Here is a 20,467-nt window from a genome sequence, read left to right on the forward strand (position 1 = left end):
CATTCATGCATTCATTCATCAAACTAAATGCTGATAGGTTGCTGACATTTTTATTTTGTTCTGGTTTTGGTGTGGGGCTATACCTGGTTGTGTTTAGGGCTTACTATTCTCTTTGCACTCAGGGATCACTCTAGTGGGCCTGGGCTACCATATGGGGTACTGGGGTGGAAACTGGGTTACCTATGTGCAAGACAAACACCTTACCTGCTGTGTTATCTCTCTGGCCCCTGCTGAGATTTTTCTGAGTGCCACAAAAGGCATCTACAGGGTCTGAAGATGGTTCTGAAAATTCCTCACCCTCAACAAGTTTTTTTTTGAACTAGTGGGTGGAGACTTGTGCAATTTGGGAATAGAAGTCCCTTTGGCTTGGGGGTCTAACTCTTCTTACCTGGGCAATCTTGAGACTGACAAAGAGTAATGCTGCTGTGATGCTGTCCTATTCTGAGCCTGCACGTTCAAGACATCAGCTTAGACCAAGCAGGAAAAAGGCCTAGGCTGTAATCCTCTAAAAGTCTGTAGTGTCCCTGGGTCAGGTGGCGGACCCCAGGGCCAGGAAATGCAATGCATCTCCATGAGCTCTTCCGGAGGTGAGGAGCACTTAGGGGCAAGAAGCCCAAGGAATGAAAAAAATAAAAACCAGACCTGTGAGGGAAATGATTATTACTTTTATTATTTTTTTGTAGCAGTCTCTCTTGGTAGAGCCCAGCAGTACTGGTGCTAGGGGCCACTGGGGCTACACAGGGCAGTACTTGGGGACCAAGAGCTGGGGGGTTGAACTCAGGACCTTGTACTTGCTCTCCTGTGCTCTCTTCCCAGTGTGCTATCTTTCCCTTCTCAGATGGTTTTATTTTTTTTCTTCTCAGATGGTTTTAAAATGGACCTTAAGTGTACTTTTGTAAGCAGGTGTCAATGTTCTTTGAAGACCGCTTGAATTACAGAAAAAATGGGATGCTTTTTCGAGAACAAAATAATACTGTGCTACCATGAGGAAGAACATGCAAGAAGACATGTGATGGTTAGAAATAAAGTAAGGCCTGACAATTACTTTCCATCTGAACAGAGGTGAAGAAAATCAGAATTACAATACTCTTGTGATTAAACTTTGATGAGCAGAAAATGTCATCATTGTTTGATGAGAATTTGTTATTAGAGTTCAAAGAATATGAATGATTTAACCACAATGTACCAACACCACAGGGCTGAATAATCTCTATCAGTTTTTCTCAACGCTTCTCACTGCAGGCCACCAGAGAAATCCCAGTCACTCTCATCCTTCATTTCTCCTGCAATTGCTTCCAGAAGACTGGCTCATAGAACCAGCAAACCAGTAAATAAAACTTGCATCCTTTGTTATAAGATTTGAGAATGAAACCTGGAAGGAGTGGCATCTGGCAAATAATTTCCAGGAGAGATGATGAGCTTTTTGACTAGAATTTTTTTCTTCGCTGAAAAGCTACTGTTGATTTATGTATGTACTGGCTGCCCCTTTGAGGCGAGGATCCACCAGGGCTGCACCTGGTGGTGCTTGTGAGGCTTTGCAGGGCTGGGATCGAATCCAGGGCCTTGTGCATGCCAGGTATGTTCTCCAGCCCTTTGAGGTAATTCTCTGGCTCCAGGAAATAACATTGAGCGGCTAAGTTTCCAGAGAGGAGAGATAGACTGCAAACTGTATCTATTAGGAAAAATCCAGGTTCAGTGAGTCCTTTGATTTCATGGATGAGTCTATTTCCTATAGCCTGATACTGCTACCAATTAAAATGGGGGTGAGGCTCAGAGAAGGGATCACCAACTATAATGTAGTTGAAGGCCATGCGGGGGAAGAGTGTTGCGGGCTGAATGAGGACTAGAGACTGAGCACAGTGGCCACTCAACACCTTTATTGCAAACCACAACAGCTAATTAGAGAGAGAGCACAGAAGGGAATGCCCTGCCACAGTGGCAGGGTGGGGTGGGGATGGAGATGGGATTGGGGAGGGTGGGAGGGATGCTGGGTTTACTGGTGGTGGAGAATGGGCACTGGTGAAGGATGGGTTCCCGAACTTTGTATGAGGGAAGCATGAGCACAAAAGTGTATAAATCTGTAACTGTACCCTCACGGTGATTCACTAATTAAAAATAAATAAATTAAAAAAAAATAAAATGGGGGTGAAGGCTCTGCTGAAGACAATGCAATCCAGTTCTCTTTAGAGAGCCAATTACCATACAGGATGCAGGACACACTGACTTAGCGTAGGGATTGTCATCTGCACAAGGTAGCCGCTGCTCTGGGAATCAGCGAGGGCATGGGTGGGCGTCGGACCAAACACCCTGCTCACCTACTTCGTGCTTCCAAAGGATGTTCTGCCCTCTCCTCCCGTCTGCCTCTGCCCCTTTCTTTCCTCTCTGGGATAAAAAACTTACGTCCTATGTCCATAAATAAAATTTCCCACACTGATGGTATATGTCTGTCTGTCTCTCTTTGTCTCACTCTATTTTGGGGTTGGGGTAGGGGATGGGGGGGCATATCTGGCAGTGCTCAGGGCTGACTCCTGATTCAGCACTCGGGGATCACACCTGGAGGGGCTCAGGGGACCATATGAGGTACTGAAGATGACCCCTGGGTCAGTCTCATGCAAGGCGAGTGCCCTATCTGCTCTAGTATGTTTCTGTTCCCTCATTTTCATTATGCTTTTTTTTTTTTTTGCATGTTTTTTTGGGTGGGGGGCTTTGTCACATTTCTCAATGCCCAGCTAGGTGCTTTGGGGGCCATAAATACTGACTGGGGTTCAAATCTAGGCCTCCTGAACGCAAAAATGAACACTGGCCCATTGAATTATCTCTCGATTTGTGTATTTTTTGAAAGTGTCTGTCCTCTAAGAACCTGGATTAAAGTATTTGGGAAACTTGGTTACAATTCGTAGTTTGTAAACAGGGAGGTACTAGTATTATTTGGTTCTATTTCAGAAATGAATTTTTTTCTTCTGTTATTATTGGAGGAAAAGTACTGAGCATAGTTGATCTACTCCATTATTTCCAGTGTATTACTATTGTAACAATGCTACAACTTGATGCACTCAAAACAATGTTTTGGTGAAAATTTGAAAGGAATGTGTTCATTAGCTTAAATTTATTTCATCTTTCAGAAATGTAGCCCTTAATCTTTATAGATATTCTAGGGTCACATACTGATCACATACTGATTCAAATTATTGCCCAGAAACATTTTATTTATTTCTTCAACACTTTTTTGTTTAAATAAAACTTTTAATAAATGTGCAATTTATTAAAAATTTCTACAGATACTTGAACAAAATACAAAATGAAACGTGTATGGATTGAGTAATTAATGGGTATAACAAGGAAATTAAAATCTACATTACTTATCAAAGGACGAAGAGAAATGGTCAAATTCAGTAAATTAAAGTCCAACCAGCAGGGCTGGAGTAATAGTACAGCAGGGAGGGTATTTGCCTTGCAAGCCCTCCGGGTTCAAACCCTGGCATCTCATATGGTCCCCTGAGCAACGCCAGGAGTGATTCCTGAGTGCAGAGCCAAGAGTAACCCCTGAGCTGCATTGGGTGTGACACAAAAAGCAAAAAATAAATAAATAAATACAATAAAAAATAAAGTCCAATCAGGAAATTTGAGCTTAGAAAGTGAGAAGGTTTAGTACATGAGAGCCTTCGGTCATGTGTTCGCTCACTAACTCTGTCAGAGGCCTGTGTTTTCTTGGCCATTCAAAGTCCCTCTAAAAATGTACTGTACAATTTACCTAAAATATATCTATGTGGCATTTGCACTTGAACACTTAAATCCTCCTTTAGAGGTGGTCAGATTGATAACCAGAGATTGTCGGGAACAACTGAGAGGTTCAAACGCACTGCAATCTGTATTGGATATGAAAGAGTCAAAGGTTTGGAAAAAGCAGATAATGAAAGTTGGACTGATTGGAAAATCAAGGTACTGCAGTCAGAGACAACATCAAGCAGTGGTTCAGAGTCTATAAACAGAATTTCCAAGGTTCACATTCCACATTTGCCATTGAGTTTGACTTTGAAAAAATCACTTGGCCTCCTAAGTCTTCATTTTCCTCACCTTTAAAATGGGGATAAGTAATACCTACGTTATAAGGTGTCTATAAAAACGAACATGTAAGGGGCTAGAGAGACAGTATAGTGGACTGGGCATTTGCCTTGCATGCTGCTGACTCCAGATCCATCCTCAACTCTGCATGTGGTCCTCTGAGGCCCGCTAGGAGTGATCCCTGGGCATAGAGCCGGGAGTAAGCTCTGAGCACTGCTGGGTGTGGCACAAGAGCCAAACAAGCAAAAATACATGAGTGTAAAGTATGTGTCTGGTACTAAGTATTTAATAACAAAATAACTAATATTATTATCATTTAATATTTAGAAGACCTTATCCTTATCAGAAATTTTGTGATTTGCCCCAACTATCTTTTTTTGGTGAACAAATTAAAAATGTCTTAAATAATAGTTTTATTCCAGGTCTGTAGTATTTAATATATTGCCTTTTGTTGATATTGTATGTCTTAAATGTCTTAAATAATGGTCTTATTTCCAGGTCTGTAGTATTTAATATATTGCTTTTTGTTGATACTGTATGTGAGCTGCCCCCAGTATGGATAGAATAATATCTCACCACTTAAGGAAATACAATTTATTGTAAAGTAAGCAGATAGATTATAAAAGAATATTATGTGATTTAGGGTAATAATATAGAGAATTGGGATGAATCGGTTTATGGTTTCAATTTTTGCTTTACTAGTAAGAATATCATTGATTAATTTAGCATCCTTGACACTTGGTTTCCTTATCTTTGACAGTAAGAATGATAGAAATTCTCCACCCCATGATGTACCTTGAAGATTAAGTTATTAAAATAATATTTATAAATTTGAAAGTCCCACATGTATACTCATAATTGAAAATTATTCTAATGTATTTGTTTTTCTCTATCATTCTGGCCTCAGTGTTTTCATAAGGGAAAAAGAAATAGACTCTAATTTCTATCAGTTCACAGATTAGCATTGGTCATTTCAGATTGTAAATTATTTTTTTCCACCCATCCATCCATCCATCCATCCATCCATGAGCTTTTCACCTGCATCTGTTGAACACTAGTCATGTGTTATTGTGTCATGCACCAAGTCTGCACAAACCACTGTCATGCTTTCTAGAGATATGGGAGGTAACAGAACTGAGACCATTTTTAGAGTCCTAAATGTCTGCTTAAACCTGAGGAGGGAGAGGGAGAAAAACTGAAAAAAAAAAAAGTTAAGAATTAATTCAGGTGACATATTGTTTTGGGCATTTCCCAAAGACGATAATTATCTAAAATCAGGCTGACATTTACATCTCTAGCATCCATGCTTGTTAAAATAGTTTTCTTGCTGAAATACTCATTGAGCTAAATTTCATCTAACATCTGGCCATTGTATAAATATAGCAATGAAAACATGTCTAGTTGCCTACACATTAGGTATAAATTTTAGAAATCCAATTAGTGTTTCTGTGAATTTTCCTTTTTATATTTCTTTAGCGTTTGAGCCAAATTCAGCCTCTTAACTATAGGAATTCAATTAATTAGCACACATCTCTACAATAGCAAAAGACAGCTACGTCGAGGTATAGTTCTGTTTCCTAATAATTGCAAGATATTTCTTAAGATTTTCATTCATGATAAATATTGAGTGAAGTGTCAAGCTTAGTGCTAAAATTCTGAGTGTGGATGATATAGACTATAAGACAGTCTTAGACCTTTCGTACTCTAAGGAGTTTAGGATCCAGTATAGAGACCTACCCAAATGATGTCACAACATAGTGACCAGTGCTGTAAAAGAGGTGCATATCCATCTCACTCCAAGGCATCATTCACCGTTCATTTGATGGGCTGCACAATACAAAAAGGATTGTTCTAAATCCTTCCCCAAGGTTCTATATTACAACTTCTCGAATTTGAGGAACTCCTCAAACCAAAAACCCAAAGGAATAAACTAGTATTCACTGTGACTGCATTATCCATCTGGGTAGTCAAAATCTGCCAAATGCCATAAGGTTGAATCATCTATTTAACAATACCAGAATCATTTAAGTCACAGTTGTTTAATACTTTGCCTTTACAGTCACAATAATTATAGCTAATATTCAATGGTCTATTTTGTGTAGATGTGAACACTTAGAATTATTCTCATGGACACACAATTTACACAAAGTACATCAGGGTCTACCACAGTATATAATCTGCATGTTCTCAAAAATATACCTTATTATTTAAATCGCACCACCATTTCACTTGATATTGATTATTCTTAAATATTGAAACCCTTTGGTCATTCCAGAGGTTGTTTCTAAGACTTAAATAGAAATAACTCTGAATACATTTGAAATACCATCAAAAGCAATAGATAGGTATTTATTGAGCTATTAAAAAGTTTATTTTCACAAGCTTAGTAATAAGAGATAAAACATAATTCCTGGAAATCAACTACAATGCCAATATTTTAGTAGATTATTTAAAATATTAGACATTACAGTTAAAATCTTAATATTAGCTCTAACATTGGAATAACATTTCAGTTAATAAATAATTGTGAATATAACCATATGTTCAGTTTATACTTACAAGTTTATCATAAATTGCAATTTTATTGTGATTTGGGCCATAAAAGTGATGAACAACTTTAAATGTTTTCATAAATTATATTTTAATTAATCCTGAGAGAATCTAGAGATAAATTCCAATGATATATATATATAAATTAGGTATAGTTTTTATTTCTTGGATTTTCACATACATGGATAACACTATGACTGCATTTAAACTTAATGTTCATTAAGTATGTTGTATATTACTTATTTGATATTTATCTTCATGGACAATAGTCATTTGTTGAAGTGAGTGGCCACAATTTTTTGAGTCCTAAATTAAATATCTTACAAATATTGAAGAGAATTGTAGGGCTGAGAAACCACAGCTATTTTGGGGTGATCTGTGAAATACTGTAGCAAATGCAACCACATAAGGTTTGTCATATAGGTGAGTTTTGTTATATTATGCTCTTCAAAGAGCAAGTGGCCATATCTTTCTAATAATTTTGATACTATAAACATCTAAGGAAAGACAAAATTTCTTTCATGTATAAAATATTTTGAATTTGCATATCCTAAAGTGCTTTTGATGAGAATTTATATTAGCTTCATATTGATGCATAAGATTGTCTGTTGAGCTCTCACTCTCATTTTCTGTTGTCACAAAGGCAATCTCTGTCAAATGTTTATAACACGTGGGAATAGTAGCACATGCTGTGACAAAGGGCCTTGTCAGGATTAATTTCAACATCTGAATTTGCTGCTCTATTTTAAAATTTTCCTGATTGTTTTGCAGTGTTTCATGGCTGCCAAAAATATTCCGCGCTCCTTAGAATCAGATCTCAAATAATTAATGAGACAGTGCCATTCCATCATATGTTACTTAAATATTTCTAGTCTCCTTGTCAAATCTTTAAGATTGAGCAGTGGCAATAATGAACTAGTTTAGCAAAAGAGACAGATGCTAGAAGTATGAGAACTTGTAAAAAACATCATGTGCCAGAGACAAAAACATAAGAACCCTCAATTTGGGAATCTATCCAGTGTTTAAGTTTGATGAAAATTTCATTCTCATCCACAAAAACAGATTCAAATTCTAGGCGCCAGATTATTAAGAAACTTTGGAAAAGTTCAAAAAATGCCTCTTATTATCCTTTGTACTTTTTGGGCAAAATATATACTTTCAGGGTAGGAGATACCTTATAATTTGGGGGCAGTTATACTCTTCCTTAGGGTAGAAAAGGTTGGCATTGTTTCCTGGCTGGGTATAATTCATTTATGTCCTTCCAGTTTCTCCTCTCTGATCTCTTTTCTGGAGATCTGTCAGCAGCTCTCTCCTGGGAGCAGCACGATGCACTTCATTAATAAGAAGGGATTAAAGGAAAAAGCCCGAGCCTCCTAATACACTTGGATAATTTGGTGCCATCCACAAGGCAATAGACCCCTGCTGCATAGATGTCATTAGAAAGGTACAATTTCATTACTTTTTACTGGCAGAGCCTTGAGTGAAATACAAAATATGTTGTCTCATATGCAGGGAAAAAAGTGCTAAAGCTTTCATTCACTGCATGCCTGGAAAATAGTAGGATGCAAAAATATACTTTATGGTTTTTACATTTCTATGGCCTTCCCTTAGTAATCCTTGAAGACATTGTTTATTTAAAATAATCAGAATAAATATTAAAAAATTACACATGTACTCTAAAATCCCAGCGAAATAATATATATGTGCGTATGTGTGCATGTGTATATGTTTGTGTGTGTGAGTATTTATTAACTAACATACTTCTTTGGAAAACCTACTATGCAACATACAAGACACTCTACTAGATTACTAGATGTTTGAAAACAAACTACAAAAACATAGCTTTTATTTTTAAGCTCTAGCTTATAGCATGTTCTAACTGGAAGTGAGTAGAAAAGTGAGTGTAAAGAAGTAAAACATATGGCTGAATAAGAGAAAGTATAACCCAAAAAACTCTAAGTATTCAGAAAATCTGTTTAACTCTTCTATGTTAATCAATTTTTGAATCGATGTATTTGTTGATGATTGACAACATCTGCTGAGCTGAGTCACCTCCCATACTAAGCTGTTCATGGTATATTGTACAAACATTGAAAAAGATGAGCATGAAACATCCTTGGACTTGCAACCTAGTTTCTATAAGTGCTGCCACAATAGAACGTAACGTGTGTCACTGGCAGGTGGCCACAGCTCTGAAAAAGGGGCTGGGGATTAAGGTACTTGCCAGAACCTCCTGGTGGCACTCCCAGGATAAACAGTGGCAAAAAGATTCTGGGAACCTTGCATATCATCTTCCTAGCACCAAAGAGAATCACGTTTAATAATGGTCCATTATCTCTGCCACAGATACACAACTGCCATTAACATAAAAATATAACACTCAGTTGGAACTAACTGCACTTGAGAGAAGAAATTCCTTGATAATCAGCTATTTACAAATCACTCTGAATAATGAGGTTTTGTTAAAACCTTTGCTTAAGATTAAGTCTAGATTAAATGATGAAGATGACAGATATTCTATGGTTTCTAGAGATCATTCTATTACTAAAGACAAAGTAGTACAAACAAACAAACATTTTAACAAATAAATAAGTCCGCAATGAAAATTAAAATACTTTAAAAAATATGTCGGGTTTCATATAACATCTCTACAAATAAAAGATTGGTCATCTAGTCAGTTTTGAATACAGAGTGTTAAGATGTTGTCACCCTTTTATTCTTCAACCATGTTGTTCCTTGTCTGTCCTGCACTTTAATTCTGTGAAACAATCATTACACATATAGTAAAGATGCCCAATGAATGACATAAGAAAAGGGAGAATAGTAGAAATCAAGACTAGGCAGGATCCATCTAGAGCTTCTAGACAAGGTTAAGTTTAGTAGTCAACAAAAGTCAGCATTCAACTAGTGGTGTCCTGTTATTAAAATATATCTCAACTAATGTTTAAATATAGAGAACTAAAATTATACATAAACAAAACCCAAATTTTGCCAATAAATTAAAAAAAAAACTAGGCTAAGTAATTAGTGATTAAATGCTGGCATTTAAAACCTCACATGATACATTCAAGGATATGCACTGAAAACAGATCAAAACACAGATTTCTTTTTTTATTATGGTTTTTTGATGATGGTAACTTTCCCTTTATGCTCATAAGACATTTTGAATCTGTCGTGAATCTCATGAGGTGTTCTTATGATTTAGATGTTTTATAAGTGAAACTAATACATGTACAGGTTTCTGAACATTCCTCAAATTTCTAGGCCTTAGAAGCAGAAGGGGAAAAGAATATCATGAATTGGAATTTGAATCAAAGGTTCAGCATTTCAAATATTAATGGAAACCATTAACAATCATTCTTATTGATCTTTGTTTGCTGTGGTATAATTTAAATAAGGGGATTTAAATAAGGGGTTGACCATTAAAAACTTGCTGCATTTCTTCTTTTGGATGTAGCCTAACTGTGGCACACTGTATTTTGCCAGTGATAAACCTGATTAATAAATACTCAAATGAAGATGGACAATATCAGCTGCATGGTTAATTTTCTAGGTAGGTCTAAAAGTTCTGTCAGGCAAAACTTAACCAAATTTTTGTACATGCTTCAATTTAGTTATCAATGAACAACAACTACATAGGATGGATACATAGAAGCTTTGGGGGGACATTTTGAGATTTGTCTTTTAGATTTAGAATTTACAATACCTTTCTTCTTTTCCTCTTGGTAAATAAGAACTTATTTGTGGTTTAGGCTGAGCAATATCATGAGAAACCATAAACCTGCACATGTCTCATTTATAGCAAATCTGTTTCCTTAATGGGTGGAAGGAAATCTGAGGATGGCTGGAAGGGCTCTTGTCTGTTTTCAGTGCTGTCTTCTAGTCATACTGAAGACAACACCTCTCCAGATGGGTCTTTCCCCTTCTTCTCCTCACCCCGATCAATGTCAATCACATGCATCAGTCCAGGTTTTAGAATCAAGTCATCAGTCTCTACCTGACTCCTATTGTCCTCCACCTCCATGTAGCTCCCTTTTGTCTGCTGGGCAGCTTTGCTGAAAGCTTCTTTAAAACGACGCTTGAGCTCAACATCCGGACAGAAGACATATTCATAAAGGCTGCCGGCAAGCACAGCTCCTATGATTGGTCCAACCCAATATATCTGAGAGAAAGAGAGAAGCAACTAGAGGATAAGCAAAGAAATAACTGAACAACTCACAAGTACAGAATGTAGCTGAGTTCAATTCGGAGAGCACACATGCTACGCGTTTGAAAAAGGGGAATTGGAAATAAAATAAGAAAATGCATCAGCATCGGGGGGAGATGTCAGTGTGCAGAAGCAGCTGCCTTGTAAGCCCATGGCTTTGAGTTCCATCCCTGGAGCCTCTCATATGCACCAAGTGAGGTCTCTGCAGCTCTGCTGTTTGGGACCCCTGACAAGCATCAAGACCAGGAATATGAGCCTTAGTGAGCACTACAACAAGAATGTTCTTGAGTATCACAACTAAAGAGACCCCAGTGAGCATTTGTGTGAACACTACAACTGAAAATGTGTGGTAACTGCTGAGCATCGTGGCTGAATGAACAAACAGCACAAACAATCATGTGTACCCCCAACTCTTATCATCACAACACCAATGAAAGGAGGTGGAGGGGAAAGAGCAAAGATGAAAAAAAAAGAGACCCGTCAAATCCATATCAGAGATTCATATTTGTTAAATAAAATTTGATAGAAAACAAGGAAATACTTTTCTTTTTGCTTGTTTTTAAATTATATTTTTCCCATTTTCTGATCATCTTTAAAGTAAGTACAGCTCCTCTTTGGTGGTACTGTTCATTAAAGTAATAAAATTGATGCTTATGAAATTAACCAGACACTTAGATTTCTTTAACTGAAATAGAGGGAAAGAAAAAAGAATTAATAGCTAGTAATTATTATTTTTTTGTCATCTGACATTGAGTTTTCTGAATACTATGGTAATGGTAAAGATGTGGTCATTTGGAATTTTGGTGATGCAATAGACCATGAAAAATTGAATTCCAACTTCATCCCCTAGCAATTTTGTGCTTGCATCAACTTCCTTAGCTGTAATTTCTTGATCTACAGTATGGGGATTATATTAATACAAATATCATTGAAATAATATGTATAAAGTATTTAAGAATTTCAATTCCACAGTACTCTGTTCTACTTTGTGTTTTCTAGACATTTTAGAGGTATGCAACTAGATCAGTGCATACCTTATTTTTCATGTTTTTGCTCAAAATTTTGAGATGTGATTTAGGGGAAACTCTCCTAGCTTATTCATTATTCTTCTTACAGTGTTCTTTATTGTCCTGATTTCTTAGAACAGTGACTTAGTGAAAAGAACAACACCACATGCCTGGGGCTTTTGAATGAAGCTTATTTGAGGATGATCAATTCATTCAATAAATGGAAACCTTTTCACTTACGAATCTAGAATAAAATCAGTTGTGAGTATGGATAAACTTGACATTTATCTTAGAGTACTTTTAAGCTACAGATTACTAGACATCCATTCATCTGATTCACTTGGGCAACAGAAACTGTTCATCGAGCACATTTTCTGTGTTGGCTGTTTTTTTAATACTTTGGGGGGTATTATTTAATTCTAACAATAATCCTTGCAGCACATATTAAGATTGCCCTCACTTTAGGAGTATTGATGCTCTGAGAGGGTAAGAAACTTGCTCAAGCTTAAAATGAGTTGAGCTGGAATTTCAGGTTTGTCTGATTTCAAGCCTGTCTTTTGAACTCTACACTTTGACGGTGAAGTACTCTTCATTTGAAGCAAGTACTCTGAATGCTTCTGGCTTCAAACACTCCCTGGTGGAAGGTAATTTCCCTTAGTATGCTGTGAGTGATAGCACAGCAGGTAGGGCGTTTGCCTAGCACGTGGCTGGCCCAGGTTTGATTCCTCCATCCCTCTCAGAGAGATGGAGGAATCCGGCAACTACGGAGAGTATCCCACCCACACGGCAGAGCCTGGCAAGCTACCCATGGCATATTCGATATGCCAAAAACAGTAACAACAAGTCTCACAATGGAGACGTTACTGATGCCCTCTTGAGCGAATTCTCACTGTGAGATTTGAAGAAAAACCAAACTTTGAGCTGAGGCTTAACACAAACACTGAAGAGGGGAAACTGGGCAGAGCGGCTGCAAGTACAGACTCCTTATCTCAACATGAAAGAGACCATGTGAGAGTTTACCTTCTCCTGCCCTTTCCCCTTAACGCCTTTGCTTTCCTTCCTTTTGTAAGTTCTCCTCAGATTCCACAAAGGAGAAGAGGAACTGCTAAATTATTACTAGAGTTTCCCAAAACAACTATAAAGAATATGGTTAGCTACATGCACTCAGAGATAAAGAAATGTGACTTTCAAGTTGCTATTCCAAAGTGAAGACCTACTCCACTTTATAGTCAATTTAAAATTTTAAAACCATGAAGGATTTTTATTGCTTATACTTAGAAAAATGCAGAAAAGTCCAAAGAAAACTAAAAGAATGTCATTATACCAAAAATTCACTATTAATATTTCAATCTATTAGCTTATCTATAAATACACTTAAAACTAGTTCTAAATTTCATACACCATTGCTATTAAATGAACACCCAATTTTAGTTAGATTGTTTGCTCTAACAAGAAACTTGGTTCAGTTGGTAAAAGTTAAGTATTTTCTACTCTTTAAAATTTTACTAGTTTACCACAACCAACAGCAATTAATAAACAAATGTTTTTGTGCATATTTTAAAGTCCTCAGAATTTATACTGAAAGTCACTGTCACTGTCATCCCATAGCTCATCGATTTGCTCAAGCGGGCACCAGTAACGTCTCCATTGTGAAACTTGTTACTGTTTTTGGCATATTGAATATGCCCCGGGTAGCTTGCCAGGCTCCGCTGTGCGGGCAAGACACTCTCGGTAGCTTGCCGGGCTCTCCGAGAAGGGCGGAGTATCGAACACAGTTGGCCACGTGCAAGGCAAACGTCTTACCCACTGTACTATCACTCTGTCACTGTCACTGTCATCCCGTTGCTCATCGATTTGTTCGAGCGGGCACCAGTAACATCTCTCATTGAGAGACTTATTGTTACTGTTTTTGGCATATCCAATACACATGGGTAGCTTGCCAGGCTCTGCCGTGTGGGCTCCATACTCTTGGTAGCTTGCCGGGCTCTCCGAGAGGGGCGGAGGAATCGAACTCGGGTCGGCCACGTGAAAGGCGAACGCCCAACCGCTGTGCTATCGCTCCAGCCCACTATCACTCTAATTACAAAATATTTAAAATTTACTAGTTAAATAGAAGTTGCTTTTATCACGAGACCCATATTTCCCATTGAACATTTTCATTCCAACTAATACAGAAAACAATTTGAGATACAAATGGAAATACCATTGGCAAAGTGATCATTTTCATGGTGGGGTTGAACCTGGGTGGGCTATATGCAAGGCAAGGCAAAAGCCCTACTGGTTGTGCTCTCTCTTCCGCCTGGTGCAGATTACTTTTAAAGACTTGGCATGCTATTTTAGGGACTGGAGCAATATAGTATAGTGTAGGTTCTTTACCTTGTATGCTCCCAATCTGGGTCCTATCCCTTCTAACCTACATGGTCCCCTGACCCTACCAAGAGTAATTCCTGAGGTCAGTGGCAGGAGTAAGCTCTGAGAACCAGCTGGTATGGCCCTCCAAAACAAAACAAAAACCCCAAACCCACAGAGTAAAACACCTTTGTATGTTTTTCTTATAAGTGCTGCACAGACAGCGGTTCATTTTTTCTTATTTATGTTATCACCCATTATTGAATGGATGTGACTGATTCAAAAATGGCTGTATGCATGAGATTAAAAGACAAGTGACATATTCTGTTATATTCATGAATTAAAAGGAACGCTAAATAGCATTTTCAGTTTATAAATATCAATGTTAGCCCCATTTGAAGCTGGGTTCCATATGTCTCATATTTTTATTAGTTGTTGTCTATTAGTGTGAGTGGCTTTCAGTATTGCTATATTATTCATTTAAGGGATATAAATTTGTTTTTGTGAGAAACAAGTGAAGTAAAATTGATAGTGATATTTAAAATGGCTACCATTTCTCTCTGGAAGCATCGCTCCCACATTAATAAGCATGTTAGGCATGAGATTGAAAAAATGTATCTTTCCCGAAAGTCATTAATTTCCCCAGCTATGGTTATGGTGATAATAACATTAACATTTGCACCATTTATTCCTCACCATCTGTAGCGCAAATGCTTCCAACTCACATATTATTAATTGGGTTCATGCATTTTTAAACCAAAAGGTAAATATTTTTACTATGGTCAGTGCTTTTTAGCATTTCTTTCTCTTTCTTTCTTTTTTTTTTTTTGCAATTGTATTTTCTGCTATTGCCAGACAATTTATGCTTTTAGTTATTTAAACTCTGTATTCACTACACTATCCTGATTTTCACTTGTTTCACAGAGGCAACCTCTCTGTACAATATATTCTGCAGCAGCCTGTAAGATATAGTGCCCAGAGCAGTGCTTAGAAAAAAAAGAGACTATAATTGAAGACCCAGTACAGATACAGGATGAGATGTTTCACAGCAGATTTGTGCTACTCTTTCCTTAGTCTTTATGAAAGATGTAATAAAGTGGGAGGTCAAGGTTGGGAAGAAGCAAGAGAAAGTATTGAGTAAAATAATGAAAAATAAAAAAAGGGCTTCATGGATAATTGTCAACTATAGGGAAACAGGAAATATCAACATGATGGTTACCCAATGATTCTCCCAATTTCCCATGATAACTGCAGGTCCAAAGGATCGGGCAGGGTTCATGCTGGCACCAGTGTAATTAATCTATAGGGAAGAGAAAACAGTTTCAGACTTTCACGAAATAATTATTAACAAGTACATCCATTGCAATGCTCTGCCTTTGAATGGTAACTAACCAAAGAACTGAGAAATCATCAAGTTGTAAGTAGCCACATCAATATTTTTATCACCCAGTTAACAAAATAATAATCTAATTATTATTTTGGACTAGCTGACTATTACTAAAGACTAGAAATGTAACAATCTTCAGGTCAACTCTAGGGTAAGGATAAAAGAACTGCATCAATTATTTAAATGGACTTAGAGACTTACTGCAAATAAATGTCCAATTGCAACAGAGAATCCAATTGCTAAAGCTATCGAACCAGTGACATCAGTCCGTTTGGAATCACAGCTGGCAAAAATAGTAAACACCAACTGAAATGTGATTATCAACTCTACCAGGAGACCGTGACCAGCTGTAAGATTTCCATGAACCTAGAAGAGAAAAGTATTCCATTTGAACGTGTCCATTCAGATTAAGTGCAAGTACATTTTCTGTGATAACATAGCATGGTGAAAGGCATATTTTACCCTTGTAAAAAGATGGCTAATTTGAGTCTTTAATGGCTAATCGGGCAGGGTTCATGCTGGCATGAACTGAGGTTCCACCATAAGTGGAACCTAACCCTTCAAAAAAAAGGAGGAATAAATTTCCACTGATTTTTGGGCCACTTTAGGTAATCAATTGTTCTAACAATGATCAAGCAGGAGCTTGTGTTTAACTTTTTTTTTTCTACTCAAGGAAAAAAAAAATCTGCCACTGCTGTACTCCACTTCTAAGAATTTCTTGAGAATGTTCTAATTTTATAAGGCAATGAATCAATTAGGTTTATATTAATTACTATATATTTCAATTAAAATTTAAACTATGTGTGGTTTTTTAATCAGCCTCGGTGCTGAGCTAACAAATGATATTCCTAATCAGCTAGCAACAAAACTAAGAATCAAATGTCAATTTATTCTTTCCAGTGTGACTCTTGATGTGGCTCATTTTAAATCTCATGAACACACAAGAAACAAAATTGTTTCTTCTGCTAGTGAACCAACAAATAATTGCAATAAAAATGCCTTAAGCCAAATATATAGTCATAGTCAGTGGAATGAGAGAGTCAGAGAGAGGAGGGAGAAAAGGGAGCAGAGAGCGAGCTAGGGAAGGAAGGAAAGAAGGAGAGAGGAAAAAGTAGGGGCAGAGAAGGCTAAAATCAACCCAATTTTCAAGCCACCTAGACTGAATCATATTTAAATCCCCCAGTAGCACACTGTGAGATCACATGGATGCATTCAATGTGGAAATTCAAAGTTCCCACCCCTTGAAAGAATCATCAGAAATTCCCCGGGTATAAATGAGCAACCGGTGGGTCTCAGGCCACCCGGTGTCATTTATTAGAGTCTGCGAGCAGCCTGGAGTCCTAGTTGGAGAATGAGAGCCAAAGATGCTACCGTGGTCACCCCCAGGCCCCCCACGACGCTGGGAGGCGTGACGAGGTAGAGAATCCCGGCTCCGACGATGGCGCCCAGGCACTGCGCGCCGATGTAGAAGGCGGACTTGGCAATGCTGATCTTCCTGGTGCAGACCATGGCCACCGTCACGGCGGGGTTGATGTGGCCGCCGCTGATGTGGCCGAAGCACTGCACCATGGTCGCTATGCTGAGTCCAAAGCAAAGGGAGATGAGAACCATGTCCACAGGTAGGGGGTTTTCTGCGCCACCCCAGTTGATAGTGGATCCCAGACTGAGGAGGACAAAAATCATCATGGCCAGAAATTCCGCAGTGACCGCTTTCCAGAAGGCTTGAGTCCAGACCCCCTTGAAGGCCACCATGATGTCTTCTCTTGTACACAAAGGTCCGCACTTACTGAAAAGCAAACGACAGACTGGCATCGGGAGCTTCCAAACCTGGATTCAGGGCTCTGGGGAAGGTCTACTGAGGGGAAGGTTCCCAAAGGTGGCTAGCACACCAAGGAAGAAAGAATGCTTCTAGAAAAAGTTCCTTAACCTTACTCCCCCTTAATCTCTGGTCAGAGATTATTCTCCTGGCCTCCTTTACTATTCAAGTTATTCAGTTTCACTGCAAATTGCAATGAATTCTCTCTTAGAACGAAGACACATGAAAGAATTAAGAAGAAAATAGCTACCTTGCAGTTAATGCCCTTAGAGAAAGTTAGAAGTTCCAGTGAATTTTTGTTTGTTTTGTTTTGATTTTAATCTGCCATTTATGTTGGGAACATAACAGTATAAAAAAAGGAAGACTTTTAAAATTTTCTGCTGCGTGCTCCAAATGCCATCTGGACTAGTGATATTTGGGGGGCGGCGGGGGCTAAGAGGAAAGGATATGATATCAGGGATCGAACCCAGGGTCTTACACAAACCTTGCCCATGCAAAGCTCACGCTTGCACATTTGGCCTGCTTCCCTGCAAAAAAAAAAAAATGCCATTTGGAAGATGTATCTGCAGTGTGTGATTCTCCCTCCCCTCTCTCCTGGTAAGCAAGGATGAAAGGAAGAAAGCAGGAATTCATGGGAAAGCAGGAATGCTCAAGTCTGTCTTTCTAGAAAGGTGTTTCCATGGGAGGGAGGGGTGGGGAGTGGGAAGTGGAGCTCATTGTGTCTAGGAGAAGAGACTGGAACAGACAGACAACTGGGAGACTTGAACCTTCCCTATTCTCCCTGCCAGCAGGAGTCCCAGGGGGCAGAGTGGGTGTGGGTGGGGTCCTCAGGGCAGGGTTCTACAAGGAAAGCTCTTCCCAGTATGAGGGGCCCTCAAGCTTCTATTTGGGAGCACGCATGTGTGTGTTTAGCAAGGCAGGCCCTGAGGAGGGCGAGCTGCTTTTGTCCTCCAACCTATTTTTCTCTCACTGCCTGCACATCTTTGGAGCTGCAGAGTGGTGGGGTCAGGATCTGAATGCCTGCCGGCTCATTCTGGCAAGACCTGGCTGGGATTCCCTGGGGAGGAGGCGAATTACCCTGGCTACCTCCTTATTCAAGACCTTTGCTCTCATCCTTCGCCTGGGATAATAGGAAGTGCAAAGGAGCGTGGGGAGCCTTGAGCAGAGACCTCAGAGGAGGCAGGAAACCCACGTTTTCACCCGTGTCAGCCGCTTTTCTCTGCAGAGTTCTCACCTAGAGGGCCGGGCCATTGCCCTCCTTGTGGAAATGAGGCCCCATGGATCCGGTTCCGAGTGGGCAAAAGGGGCAATGCTGTGCCAAAAAGGCTAAGGGGACACTCTCTAGGTGTTAGGACATCACGTGGTTGGAGAGGAGGCTTTGCTCCAGAATTGGAAAGGGAAACCCATTTCCTGCCCGTGCCCAGGTAGTGAACAGTCAGCTCCAGGGACCAGTGCCCAAGCAAACCCCTTTAAGTGAATCATGTAATTATGCAAAAATCCAGCTGGGAGGACAATGACATCACACTCTCTAGAGGCAGAGGAAATAAAAGAGACAAAAACAGCACTTGGGAGGGGCAGGGCTGGGGCTCCGGGAGAGAGATTAGAAATCTCCCAGAGGCAGAGGTGCAGAAACGCAGAGAACTCCTAAATTGAAAAAAGAAGCAATGAGGTTGCTGAACTCACCCGCAGCCTGCAGCGGCCCAGGCTCCCAGGTGCGGCTCCTGGGGGCTGATTCAGCCGGAGAAAGGAGAGGGCCAGACCGCAGAGACCCAAGTTGGGGGGCAGGAGGTATCAGCCCCTCCCAGACCCACAGAGGAGAGGCGGGCCCTGGGCACTGACCCCACCTCAGCCGCCAGGCTTGCTCCCTCGCCCCTGGCTCCCCCCCACCCCCTGTTGTCTCTGCCTGGCTGTGCATTCTTCCCTTCATGTGCCCGCCTCTCCAGAGACCTCACTGTAAGGCACTCAGACACTCTCACACTTTCAAGTTTTCATCAGCCAGAGAAACGGAAACAATCACCAAAAATCCTCCAAACAGGTAAATAAACTCCTCACAAAAGCTATTTTATTTTTTGAAAATCCACATGACCCGATCTTCTAGAACAGAGTGCTCCCAGTTCTCAGTCAGCCGTGAACCCTAAAGTTTCCTGGCAGCTTTACATGTATGTTATAAATGCTCACTCCAATGTTCCTCCTAGTCCCCCATCACCCTCCCATCCCCACCCCCCCCTCCCCACACCCCGGCCCTGAGAATTCCAAGTTGTCTCTAGCCCCACACTCACTGGAAATGGTGTAGCACCCTTGGTTTGGCTTCTTTGGACCCAGCGCAAAGGGGGGTTTTTGATGAGACTGCTTCTGACTGAACTGCCCACATTACTTTCTCGTCGTTGAACACCCAGCCTGCTATACTTCTGGACAGCTGAGCCCCTGGTGAGCAGTTTTTCGGATGAAAAATATTGTGGGGATTTACCTTGGGAGCAGAATTTTCCTGTGCGTTCACAGGGCTCCCAATCTGGGAAGATTTTCCTCAGAAGCATCCCCTTTCCCACCTCTCCTGAGCCTCTGCAAAGAACCTGGGGCCAGGACTCGAACAACCACCCACCTGCCCTATGATTTCCTTCCAAGAACAGTCTGGTGAAGAGTTACCCAATATCTGCAATAAAAGAAAGCTGTATTTTATCTTTTAGCCCCGAGCCTGGTTCCCTTAAGGCAGAGAAGAACTTACCCCCACCGCCTGGCTGCGGGTCTGTCACTCATGCCTTCCCTGGCCAGAGTGCAGCTCGCATGCTGGCCCCGCAGCTCCCAGGCCCTCGCAGGGAGTCAGATTACTGCCACTTGTCTGATTGGGTTTTTGGAGTCTAGGGGTGGAAAGATTCTGCACCATGTGGCAATCGCTGTTATATTTGAACTTGAAATAACTTTCCTCTACCTGATCATGATAGATAGATACAGGGCATTTCAGGAACATGAGTTTGTTCGCGTTTTGTTTCCTTTAGCTGGTCATCTTTAAAAAAATGAGGATTTCTCCACCTCTGTGTGTTCTTTCTCCCACAATGAATAGCTGGGAGTTTCTCTCACTGGGTTTTGTTGAA

The 20,467-nt window shown here is 39.8% G+C and overlaps 1 protein-coding gene across 3 annotated transcripts; it reads right to left on the reverse strand.

The window, feature by feature from the left end:
* Positions 1-6,385: 6,385 nt before the first annotated feature.
* Positions 6,386-20,240, reverse strand: AQP4 (aquaporin 4). Of its 3 annotated transcripts, XM_055127033.1 has the most exons (6): positions 20,101-20,140; positions 17,863-17,905; positions 16,934-17,348; positions 15,764-15,928; positions 15,395-15,475; positions 6,386-10,774 (listed from the first exon to the last, which is right to left on the reverse strand). In XM_055127033.1, exons 3-6 carry the CDS (start codon positions 17,312-17,314, stop codon positions 10,496-10,498), a joined length of 906 nt encoding a protein of 301 aa, XP_054983008.1. In that variant the 5' UTR covers positions 17,315-17,348; positions 17,863-17,905; positions 20,101-20,140; the 3' UTR covers positions 6,386-10,495. The 3 variants fall into 3 exon arrangements, with proteins under 3 accessions (XP_054983008.1, XP_004606090.2, XP_054983009.1); XM_004606033.3 differs by lacking the exon at positions 17,863-17,905 and having other exon boundaries at positions 20,101-20,240; XM_055127034.1 differs by lacking the exons at positions 17,863-17,905; positions 20,101-20,140 and adding an exon at positions 19,062-19,159.
* Between the last annotated feature and the right edge of the window lie 227 nt (positions 20,241-20,467).

Source organism: Sorex araneus, chromosome 2, assembly GCF_027595985.1.
Source record: "Sorex araneus isolate mSorAra2 chromosome 2, mSorAra2.pri, whole genome shotgun sequence".
In the NCBI taxonomy this organism is placed as follows: domain Eukaryota; kingdom Metazoa; phylum Chordata; class Mammalia; order Eulipotyphla; family Soricidae; genus Sorex; species Sorex araneus.